Consider the following 12,570-nt stretch of genomic DNA (forward strand, 5'->3'; position numbering starts at 1 on the left):
TACAGGCCTGATTCGACTGTTTCCATGTGTGATCTTGGGCCATTATTTTAGTAAACAAGAGTTATTGAGACAGAAACGGAAAATAAGAAGTAGGCCAGGAAAGGGAGCTCAAGAGTTAGAGCTGCTGTACCTGAGCTACTGCTGAATTCTTGTCTGATAGAGTCTCAGGGGACGATGCTTCTGCTCTGCCCAGGCATGTTCAACCCTCCAGCTGGTAAGGAAGGAAAGAGGTGGCTGCAGCCACTTTGCTGCCTGAACACTTTGCTTTCAATATGGTTATCAATTAATAAACTAGTGTATTGTGTGCATGCACACATGTGCATATCTGTGGAGATCAGAGGACAACTCTTGCGTTGGCTCCCTCATTCCAATTTTAGGTGAATTCTATGGAACCAGCGCTGTGTGAAAATTGACTTACACACAAAGTCATCCCACTGGCTCTATAAAAACCTCGTCTTTAAAAAGGAGAGATTCACTCATTTTTGTTGCGTCTGTTTGAATATTTGACTGCTAAATGCATGTGTACGACAAGCAGCAGTACCGAGGGAGGCCAGAAGAGGGCATCAGATACCCTTCCCCATGCTTCCCCCAAAAATGGAGTTATAAGCAGTTTTGACCTGCTGCTGGGAATTGATATCCAGTCCTCTGCAAGAGCCTAAGTACTTTCAACTCCAGAGTCATCTCTCTACCCTGTACTAAAGATATTTTAACATGGAGCCTTCTTGAACTATAGGTCCTGAGACACAGTCTTTCTCCATTCCATCTTCCCTATTTCTTTATTTCTCCTGCCTTTTCTTTCTTACTTTTTTGTTTTTAATTTTTGGTAGTGGAAATTGAACGTAGAGCCTCCCATGATGCTCACACCGGAATAATATTTTCAAACACTGATGCTTTGCCACGGCTCATGGTGTTACATGTGTGAGTAGGTCTAACACCCTCTGTTAAGGTTGCAAATCCAGGTCAAATTGTCTTCAGGTGTCTTTGGTATTTCTCATCTGCTATGGCCTTCCTCTGTGTCTCACTGAGCACCCTTCAGTCATCAGGCAAAGCCATTGGGTGGCATCAACAGATCTCTAACTTTCAAGAACTCAGCCACCATACCCTGAGTTTGCACAGCACCGACAATCATGGGGCCACAGTGTGGTTTCCATGGTGCCAAGGGTTCCCCATAACAAGAGGTAACTAGTTCGGAAACTACTGTTTGCCTGCCCAGCCCCAGGAAAGACAAAGGTTGGGGTCAGATCTGGGTGAACATTTTCTCCAGTGTCTTGTAAGCAATGACAATATCTAGGACGACCATTCCCCCAGTCTCTTTCATGCCTGCTCGGCCATATGACCAGCCTGAATTCCGGAGGAGAAGGCCATTGTCCCAGGGTTGTAGTGTTGAAGGACAGAGCTGCTGGTCGGGGCTCTTGACACTGGTGAAGATGTCAAGATGCTGCTGCTCCAGGCTGGGCCTGAGGGGCAGAATCAGGTGAGGGTCGCAGGTCTGAGTCAGCAAGAGAATGAACTGATGCTGCTCATGCCTGGACTTAGGCCACAGGGTTGTGGTGTAATAAAGGAACAGAAGCAAACACCAAGAGAGTTCATGGCTATGGCTTCAGCCTGGGCTGTAGAGGCACCTCAGACAAGGATCTTAGGTTAACTCAGGCAGGACATTTCATTAATACAGCTCCCATGTGGGACAGGGCCTAGAGGAGTCGCCTGCCTGGGTCGAGAAGTGTGAGATTCTGGGTCAGAATCAGCTGGAGAGGGTGAAGAATTAGATCTTGCTTGAGCCTGGGCCTCCTGGAAGGAGAGTAGGTGGAGGGGACCTACTGTGAGTCACCAAGACGAGAAAAGGTGCAGTACCTCCAGTGACCATGAGGGGCAGCATGGGGGCAGTGCTGCTTAGGATCCAGAGTCAGCTTGTGAGGAGTGTGCCTGTCAGGAGATTGGAGCTTCCTCCTGGGCCTCAGCCTGGATGGCAGAGTTTCTGGATGACAGGAGTGGGAGAGGGAGTGGAGAAAGGGTGCCTAATCAGACTAGTTTGCTTTTAATTGAAGTGTCTTTAGTTTGCCTTCGTCTTTATGTATGACACAGGAATCCCAGCTCACACTTCAAACACACTAACTACATACAGTGTTCTTCCATATTTATTATTTCAAAATAACCAGGATCCACAGCCACTACTCAGTTTTGATAAACACCAGAGACTGGAATACAAGGACTCGTTAAATGCAGCTTTACTAAAACTTGAAAATCTTCCTGGCCTCTTCGATTTGTTTTGCATTTATGGGAGGCTTTCTCTGGCTGCCAGGCTGCAGGAACTTCTTCACATTGGGCAGGCTGCTGATTCTGCTCTTCAGGGCCTGTAATCCAGAACACACAGCCTGAGAGTCAGAACTTCTCATGTGCACAGTGTAAAACATCTGAGCCTTTCTCAGCACACGACCAACTGCATCCTTGAAACAGGCCCAGAGAAGACGTGAGAGGAACGACAAATCCATGAGCTAGAAAGCATAGCTCAGCATAATTTCCTTAAGACCTCCTTTTTTTTTTAAATATTTATTCTATTTATTTATTATGTATACAATATTCTGTCTGTGTGTATGCCTGCAGGCCAGAAGAGGGCACCAGACCTCTTTACAGATGGTTGTGAGCCACCATGTGGTTGCCGGGAATTGAACTCAGGACCTTTGGAAGAGCAGGCAATGCTCTTAACCACTGAGCCATCTCTCCAGCCCCGAGACCTCCTTTGACATCCAATTGTCTTCTCCTCCGGCCCCTGTGCAGAGTGTTTTGCAGAGCACAGAGTACTCTGTCTCTCGGGTGTGAAAGCAGAGATACCAAAGAAAAGTGAAGACGTGAAAACTGAGTTGGAAATGGGGGCATTAAATATCAAAGTTTGACCAGGAGTAACTCACAGTCAGTTTTCACACTGGAGATAAGGATGGGGTAACCAGGGGCAGGAAAGACAGTATGGTGGGTCCGTGGTGTGGGAAGCACAGTGCTGCGTGGTCATGGCAACGGAAGGGATCAGCATGACAGAGACCTGCTCCCACACTGAGGGTGGAGAGACAGGCCACATGAGATGGAAGATGAAGGCCATAAGCAGCCTGCAAGAAACGGCAGTGAGCTGTGGGGTTCTGCATTTTTCTCATGAAAAAAGACAAAATATTCTTCTTGGGGTATCACCTCCAAATCTCTATACACAGAAAGATTATAGTCATGTCTCAAACCAGTGTTTAGTAGCTCAGTTTGGAGGCTGAAGTGTGGGCCCTCAGCAGCCCACAGGCCACCATTATATTCTCAGAGGCATGCATGTGCGGCTGCCTCTCTGAGGTGGTCTCACCTTCAGCAGAGGGAAAGGGGCCAGAAGGCTGGAGTCAAGCTCTTCAACATAGAGGAGAACTTCCAGCAGGTGAATGTCCACCCTGGTCAGCCTGTTGCCAACAAGGTAGTCTTGTCCGTGGCTCTTCAAGACCTGCCAAATTAAATGAGCCAGATTATGAACACATACAGTTGGGCTGGGGCCACTGACACTTTGCCTCTGTTTAACTTCTAGTAAAGAGTCATTACAAGTGTGTACATTGTTCATGCATACTGAGACAAGAATTATAATTCGCACATTGTGGTAGTTTGAATGTAATTGACCCCTCCAATCTTATAGAGCCTGGCACTATTAGGGGGAGTGTTGGTGTGGGTATGGTCTTCTTGGAGGAAGTGTCACTGTGGGGGGGGGGGCTTTGAGGTTGCCAATGCTCAGGATACCACCCACTGAGTGAGCTGACTTCCTCAGCCAAATGCAGTCACATGACAAATGCCTGCAAGCCTCTGTGGTCCCCGTCACAATGATAAGGGACTGAACCTCTGAAAAGTTGTGAGCCACCCCAAGTAAATGTTTTCTTAATAGGAGTTGCTGTGACCATAGTGTGTCTTCATAGCAGTGAAAACCCTAAGTAAGGCATAGACTCAAAAGCAAAAGTAAGCCTCCGCTGTTCTTCAGTCCATAGCGCAGTGTATACAGGGAACTCGGGATTCTCAGACATGATGATGGCTAGTTCATGTGTCCCGTGACAAAAGTCTTAATTGTCAGGACCGTAGGCTACAGGGGACCCCATGAGGACCCGATGGCTCCTAAACCCTCACTGTTCCATAGAGCAGGGCCGAGACGGGCAAATGGTCAGGGGATGGATTGAGACCCAGAGTGATGCTCTGTAGGTCTGACAGTCAGGTGCTGTCAGAACAAGGTCTGAGAATGGAGTCACGGAAGATTCCCGAGTGCTTGTGAGAAAACTCCAAGACGCCAAGGCAAGAGTCCTGTGACTCCAGCTTCTTCAAACATCGTAGACTTGTTCTTGCATTATGCTTTCATGCTCTTCCAAGTATAGTGGAGAGGAGTGAGTTCACCTCAGACGACTCGTTACCACAGGCTAGTGTTGTTTCTTTATATGCCCCTGTGGAAAACATGTTTTGGGCACTTTCGGCTTGACCATCACGTGTGGCTTGCTCTTCTGACTGCATGGTTTACTCGTGTGACTTCTCTTAGCCCTTAGAGTGAAAACAGTCTAATGCTCTGGATCGAGTTGGCTGTTGCGTGAGACTTCAGTTTGCCTTCAGTCTCCCAGTCCCATAGTCTCTAAACAGTAATGATGGTCTCTGAGGAACATGTAGGATCCCTTATTCTCAAGGATCACAGCTTTTTTTTTTGCTTTTATTTGACAGAAGATCAAGTCAGTCTGATGTGTTTGCGATCTTCCTCCAAAGAGAAGCCCTGACTAAGAGAGACACTGCGTGCACGCGGACACCCCTTCATGTGTGGATGTGCATGGCTCTCCTCCCAAGCCTGCCATCTGTGACCCTAAATCCTGCAGGCCAGTGTTCCTTTACATCTCTTCATCAGCCTCCTCCTCTCCCCTACATCACTGTCCTAGGTCAGGTTCTTCTCCTCTGTCTTTGAAGCTCTCTCCTCTTCTTCTGACAGCCGGTGGCTCTCTGGGCTCCCTATGTGATGTAACAGAATATTTTCCCATCTGTGTTTTCTGCAGTTTGCTCTGGAATTGAAGCCCAGTGTGTCTGCAGGATCTAGGTCCATCTCTGGTGTGGCTCAACCTTCCACAGATCAGTTCTCGTTATGGCCCTGAACCCTGTTGAATGTGGACCACTAGGTTGACCTGACCATGCAGTGCCCCTTCACAGGCCATTTTTATACAGCGTCCTGTGGGCAGGGAGCTGCAAGGGAGGCTCATGGAAGGTCAGTGAGGCAGCACCCTGTCCTTCCCAACCTCTGTCTTTCTCCTCTCCTGGGAACTCAGTGTCCCCAGACTTCAAACAGCCTACTTACTTTTTCAAAGGCAGACAAGTACCGGTTTTTGGTCTTGTCTTTTACCAAGGAGATTTTGGCTTCTCTTTGGTCTGGGGGACATATGATCACTTGCAGCATCATCTCAGTGAGATCTAAAATACCCTCTGTATACATGTCAATCCTGAAAGACAAAATTATCCAAATGGTTAAGGATTCACAAAAATTCCCTATTTTACATTTTAATCTAAAAACCCAAGAAATTTACTCTGGAAGGTGTTTGCAAAGTTACTTCATCTAGTGGGTATGAATATAATTTTTTTATATTTAACATATTAACTTTCCTCTAGGACATCCTGTTTGTTCAGATATAGTTTTATTGTTTTTTACACGCACATGGCCCTAACCCAAGCCCCAAAGGCATCACTGACCCATTTACAGATACAATCCTGATATACATGGTGGCATCCCATAAGATACAGCAGGTTTGCATGCTCCTTGATATGATTTGATCTCTAGAGCCATGCTGAGATTATCTGAGCTACAAAATTGCAGTATTGGGAATATTATGTGAAGGTGTGTTACTTTTGTTTATGTGGCATTTGTTTAACTCTGTGCAGCTGTGATACTTTGCTTCTCTAGAATACCTGATGGCCTCACAGAGCTCTGAATGGCAATAGTGAAGCAGGAGGAAAGGAAGGAGAGACTGGCAGGCAGAAAAAAAAATATATAGTAGGAGAAATCTGGGAAGAAGGGGTTCAGAGAAGTAGCCACATAAATAGGAGGACAACAGGGGCCAGCCACTCAGCTACCCAGCAATCCATGGAGTACGAATAAGCTTTAGAGAGTAAGAGAATGGGAAAAACCCAGAGGCAAAAGGAGGACGGGATGATATAATTTAAGAGAAGCTGGCAAGAAACAAGTCAAGCTAAGATCAGACATTTATAACTTAGAATAAGCCTCGTGTGATTCTTTTGGGGGCTGGGTGGAGGGCTCCCCTAAAAAGAGCAAAAAGAACAAAAAGCATCCTACTCCTCCTATATATGCACTACAACACTGCCTCCCAAGCCCTCAACACCGAGCCCTGGCTGAGCCTTCAGGTGCATCTCTGTGTATCTCTCATTCTGCCGCACGGCTCGGAGTCATTCTTGGGCAGTGTAGAAGTCTCCACTTGTTTCTTGCGAAGAACATCTGTATAACCAGATCACACTGCAGTTGGATTCTGGCCTTGCTGACATTTGTCATGACTTGTCTATTTCTTTAGTCATGTAAGCCACAGCACACATGGGACACATGCATTCCCTTGTTCCAAAGTGTAATTTCTACGATTCTTTTTGGAATAAAGGTTCATCATCACACAGTCATACACTGCCAATATTATACCCTCAAAATGTGTTCTTCTGTTTTAGTAAGTACTCTTGCAGGATCCTGGAAACATAACATTCTCCAATTCTAGAAGATGTTGGTCTCCCCCACACCCCAAGGCCTGGCACTGTGGCAGCTAGTGCAGGAGGACTGATCTGCTTCCTTCTTGTCCATGGGGAGGACGGAACATTTCATATGAAATGAACAATGGACTGTGAGTTCGAGGCCAGCCTGGTCTACAGAGCTAGTTCCAGGACATCCAGAGCTGTTACCCAGAGAAACCCTGTCTCACCAGTCCTGTAGTAATAGGAGCGGCTAGGCTGCATCCCCAGCACCCCGGCCGCCTGCTAGCTTATGCCCCGAAATAACAACACACAAATTGTATTCATTTAAACATTGCTTGGCCCTTTAGCTCTAGCCCTTACTGGCTAATTCTGATATACTGATCAACCCATCTCTAATAATTTGTGAGCACCAGTCTTACCGGGAAGATTCTAGCCTACGTTCATCCTGGGTCGGAGATGAATCGCGTCTGTCTGCCCGGGAGCAGGGCGTGGCAAGTGGGGTGTGGCGTCTCTCTGAGACGTCTGCCCCTGAGAGGAGAGTCTCTGAGCTCACTTCCTCTTCCTCCCAGCATTCTGTTCTGTTTACTCCACCCACCTATGTTCTAAGCTATGAGGCCAAGCAGTTTGTTTATTGCTTAACCAATGAAATCAACAGATTGATATATGACACTCCCCCATCACAATCCCCTCCCCCTCATAAAAGAAATGAGCCATGGAACATATGCCCTGGTGTCTGCTTACTTTACACCATGTAATGTTCATGCTGTGCTTTTGTATTGCTTTCCTCATGTATGTTCATGGCTAAAATCATACGATGTGCTCCTCTCTCATCTCTTATTGAATATCTCGGCTGATTCCACCATAGGGAAATATAATAATGCTGCTAGAAGTATTTCTATACAAGCATTGTTACAGTCAGGTCCATTTACCATGGACATGTTTCCCGCACCACATTTAGTTCTTTGAGCAGCTGTGATACTCTCACACAGTGGTTTATGAGGCAAGGATTTTGTCACAGCAGTGGGTCCCAGCATGGGTGGTACAGTCAGCCTGACTGTTTTAGTCCTGAATTAAATGCTTCAGGTAATCTTGGCACTCGGGAACTGATCTCTCTAAGCCTCATTCTGTTGAGCAGTCCATACAACTGGCTGGGAATTCAGATGCTTGCTCTGCACTGTTCCTACTCCTGGGACCTGGGAGGCAGCTCCTTCACCTTCCTCCCTACCACTCCTCCTCCAGCCTCAAGTCCTGTGTCCTTGCCCTAAGCTGTTGGCTGAGGTCCAGCACTGAAGCTTTGAGACCTGGAGTCATGACTCCCCCATGCTCAGACCCTTGGCCACCGTGTTTGCAACTCTGGCCCTGTGCTGTGCTGACAACATCATCCTTGGCTGTAGCCACACTCACCTGCATCCACCCCATTTGCTCTTCCCTCTCCTTCATGGACTCTTCCATACTTGGCCTAAGTGGTATAACCAGCCTGCTCCTAGACATAAACCCTGCCACCCTCCTGCTCATTCATGGAGAGACCCAAATTTCCTTCATTTCCCCTTGGAGTAATAACAGGAAATATACCATACAGGGCTCTCTCCTTCGCGTCCTTCCCATAGAGGTTGTATTTGGTGGCAATGTAGTTGAGAATGGCTCTGGTCTGTACCAGCTTCATCCCATCAATCTCCACCATGGGCACTTGCTGAAACATCAAACTCCCGTCTGTGAAAGAAGAAAGGAATAGGTCTGTGAGGTGTCCAAGTCTCACTTCTCAGGAGCAGAAAAGTTGTATTGAAGTGTCTGATCATGTAAAGGAAAGATAAATGATTGGCTCTCAGTCTTTCAAGTTGAACCCTATTTACTTTAGCATCTGTTTTCTCTCTGTCTCACGCATCTTCTTTTGGCTTCTCGAATCCATCTTTATTTCCTATCCAGACACATACTATATCTCTAATGCATGCTTTTATGTTCAATTCATGTCCCTGGAGGCACGTGGAAGAGGGGGAGGGACAGCAGAGAGATACCATGCAAAGAAAACTAGGGTGTTTGACAATCTAATCATTTTCATAACATTAAGGTGTGTGGCAGGGTCCTCTGTAGGGAGCTACCATGAGCTCTCCAGCCTTTCTTTGTGGTTGATAGTAACTCCTCGGTAGTTAAAAAAATCATCACGGCTGTTTTCTGTCCATGATGTAATTGATGCTGATGTGTCTGTGTGGCTGTGGGACAGTGTGTGTGATACTGACGAGGTAAGTGAGTCGTCCTCACTGAGATCGCTCACTCTGGGGTAGGAATCGTAGAAAACAGTAACAACCCGCTAGGCAAACTTTTGGAGAAACCAACTTTCCCACCCTTATCACTGTCTCCATTTTTAGAGCACTCAAGAAGCTCCCCCACCTCCATCACATCCCTCTGCCATTCCTGACTTTTCCCACCCTCTGCTCACCAACATCACCTTCTGGTAAACCTCCTACTCGGCACCTTACTGAGGACTTACAGATACTTAGTGTTACCTTTTATTAACTTCTCCAAGTCTTCTGGAGATTCTAAAAACTTCTCTTCAAACTGAAGGAAAAAAAAAAAGTAAAGGCATTCTCGTTAGCCCGCTCTGTATCATTGGAGATCTTTGAGCTTGAGCAGTCTGTGTCTGATAGAACATTTGCAGAAATTAAAACTTGCAATAGACACAAAGGAGACTGTTCATGGCCACTTGGAATTCAGACTAGATCCGTCAACAATAGGGTGTTGATCACAACAAAGCTACTCAGCTCCTCCACCCTGACCCCATTCTTAGAACCTAAGAGGGGAGTGTTCTCACTGGCAGCCTCGCACTGCGAAATTGACTGTTGAGGCTTTGGGTTTTAGGAAAGTGTTTTAACTTCATTGAGAACAGAATAGAACTTTCTGTGTCTCCATCATGGCAAATGGCATGGGCCTGTGGGTATCTACATTTTTTATTTTCAAGATATATTTATTATATTCATGATACTTTATTAAGAAAATGCCAATTTCGAGACTTCTCAACTGTAAGCAATGGGTTCATAACACATCATGGAAACACAAAAAAGATAGGATCAGACTAACTCTTACTTTGTCCTTTAGGTAATTGGTGAGTATTAATTAAGGAAATTAAGTCCTTATTAAAGAATGATTTTTATATTCAATTTCTTTTCTTTATTTGTCTGTGCCCTTGTCTTTGGATTTACTTAAAGCAGTTTTGTCTGGATGGCTCTTTCAGCCCGTATTTAATCACATTCTTTTCATCTTTGCCATCCTTGATCTTTGAATATTGTGCTTTTGCATTTATTGGCCCCATTTCAGATTCTCTAAACAGCTGTCAATTGTTCCCTGCCAATTTGACATCTCTTTAAAAGCACCAAGATTGAGTGCTTGTAGCTCGAGCTTCAGGTTACAGACTGTGTTCTGAGCATTTCGCCTTTCTCAATAACAGCCCCTGAGTGTTCACATACCTTTATAACCTTTGATTATTTTAATAGTCGTCTCTCAGTTCCGAGACTTGAAAATGTATTTCCAATGTTTTTAAGTCTTTCGCTATTAATAAAATTTTATCAAAAATTTTAAAAATTATTACATATTTTGTGTGCACTGGTGTTTGCTGGGAAACGAATAAGCAGTCTCTGCCTACCTATATCTGTGCACCACACACATGCCTGGTGGCCCAGATGCCAGGAGACAGTGGATTCCCTGGGACTGGAGTTGTGAATGGTTGGGGGCCACCATGTGGGTGCTGGGACTAGAACTCGGGTACTCTGGATGAAGAGCCAGTGCTCTCAACCTCTCAGGTCATTGCTCCCCTCCTTATCTATATCTTTCAATTTTATATCTGGGAGCTGGAGAAAATGGTTCAGGGGCTAAGAGCACTGAGTGCTCTTCCAGAGGACATAAGCTTGATTCCAGCACCTACATTTGATGTCTTGCAAGTGTCTGCACCTCCAGTTCCAGATCCAATGCCCTCTCCTGTCCTCCTTGGGCACTGCACACACATGATGCATCACAATCCAGCCAGACAAAATCACACGCACATAAAATAAAACTTTAAATTCAATTTATATATACATGGTTAGTGAAATCTGGATGTCTGTCACCGTCTTTGGGACTTGCCCCGTCTCCCCTCTCTCAGTTCTCCAACCCTACAATAACACAGCTGGCAGGTTTACTCCCTTGCCCTCTGCATTTTCAAGCGTCCTCACCTCACACAGTCCTTTAGTTATCAAATGCCATGTTTCCCACCAAAAGGAAAGTTTACAGCTGTCGTGATCAAGAACTGAAAACCCAGTCGTATTGACACTTGGATTTGCCATGCTCAACACTCCCTCTCGATCATGCTAAGAATGAAATTTTTCATCTTCAAAATTTTCAAATAAATACTTGCTACATCTGTCCCATTCTTATCTGAGAAGCCTCAGTGCTGAGTCATAAATTTCTTAATAATGTAATGAAAGGAGATCCTTTAAAACTGAGAGATTTCCCAGCTGTGAATCAGGTGCCTTTTCCTCCCCCACACAAAACAGAAACATTTTCTGCAGCTTAGGGAACAATATCTACAACCAATTCTAAAATAAGTTGGTGAATCCATCTTATCTGATGTCACCTCCAAAACAGAGCTGCAGGTTCTGGCGCTGACAGGCTTCACTGAGGGGCAGGTGGGACATGGGCTACAGCAGGGGCACAGGGACTTGGATGTGGGTGCTTGCTGGTCAAGCAAGATCCAAGTTCTTTATTTTTGTTATCTTTAATTACTGCTGTGTGTGTGTGTGTGTGTGTGTGTGTGTGTGTGAAAATTAGTGCAGAATCCACAGAGGACAGGGGCAGCAAAGTCCCCTGCAGCCTAGTTACAGGCAGTTCTGAGTCTCCATATGTAGGTGCTGGAAACCAAATCTGGTTCTTCTGCAAAATCAGTAAGCACTTTAAAATGCGGACCCGTATTTCTGGCTCCTCATCTAAGCTCCCTTTATTTTTGTGTATATCAATGTTTCCGTGTGAAGGCCTGCGCGCGCGCGCACGCACACACCAGGACAAAGCTGTGACATATGAAAAGACATACAAATCTGGGTTTTTACATGGGTTTCTAAATCCAAAATCAGGGCATTCCACTTTGCCTTTATCTACTGAGTCAACCTGCCAACCCTCGAGGGCCTTTGAAAGGACTTTTTTACTTTCATAGTTTAAAGGGACTTTTTAGTTATGAAAGTTTGAAAATTGGTTTCTAATTTGATTAGTAGTATGCTGACGATCCCATAACCCCGCAGATTGGACTGACAGACAATGAAATGACGTTAACAACGTGCACAGCACTCAGAGAGGTGCAGGGAGTGGTGACAGTCATCACAGAGGGTGGCTGAACTGTGATGGGCTTGGTGGGTGTGAGGGGGGTGATGTCAGTGGCAGCCTGTGGGCACACTGAGCTGGAAGGTCCGAGCCAGGGTCTCTAGTGGCCTCTGCCCACTGCCTTCTCAGTCACTAAGGACACGGAAGAGGAAGGCTTGTGAACCACCCCCTCCTCCTGAGTTAAATCAACAGTCCAGTGTCTTAGAACATGCCCTGAGCCACAAAGCTGGCATACACACACAGGCACCCAGCTATTTATGTATTTAAACAATCCTCCTGGGCTGGCACTAGCGTTTCTCAGTTGTAATGCCCTCCTTCATTCAGAAAGGATCAGCTGAAGTCCTGTTCCTTTAGGAATGGAGGTGGATTCCACAGCTGAGGGAAACACGTTGCCATGACACCGAGGGAGGACACCAAAGCCGCCTTCACAGGACACCACTTCATCTTTTAACCTTCCCATTCTGCTCCTGTCTGAGGAGGACAAGATCTCAGGCAGCTTCCAGGACTTCCTCTCAGGAA

At 45.9% G+C, this 12,570-nt stretch overlaps 1 protein-coding gene across 2 annotated transcripts in view; it reads right to left on the minus strand.

Moving 5' to 3' along the window:
* Nucleotides 1-2,117: 2,117 nt before the first annotated feature.
* Nucleotides 2,118-12,570, minus strand: part of LOC121466002 (glutathione S-transferase A2-like) — a 105,520-nt gene continuing 95,067 nt past the window's right edge. For both annotated transcript variants that reach the window (XM_041679424.1, XM_041679423.1), the window contains exons 3-7: nucleotides 9,216-9,267; nucleotides 8,292-8,424; nucleotides 5,327-5,468; nucleotides 3,335-3,466; nucleotides 2,118-2,351 (exon numbers count right to left, since the gene is read on the minus strand). In XM_041679424.1, coding sequence (XP_041535358.1) covers nucleotides 2,229-2,351; nucleotides 3,335-3,466; nucleotides 5,327-5,468; nucleotides 8,292-8,424; nucleotides 9,216-9,267 — 582 coding nt within the window. In that variant the 3' untranslated portion in view covers nucleotides 2,118-2,228. The remainder of the gene's footprint in view (nucleotides 2,352-3,334; nucleotides 3,467-5,326; nucleotides 5,469-8,291; nucleotides 8,425-9,215; nucleotides 9,268-12,570) is intronic.

The sequence above is a fragment of the Microtus oregoni genome, unplaced genomic scaffold (genome assembly GCF_018167655.1).
Source record: "Microtus oregoni isolate MIOR12 unplaced genomic scaffold, Mior012 000032F_ref0000030, whole genome shotgun sequence".
NCBI lineage: Eukaryota > Metazoa > Chordata > Mammalia > Rodentia > Cricetidae > Microtus > Microtus oregoni.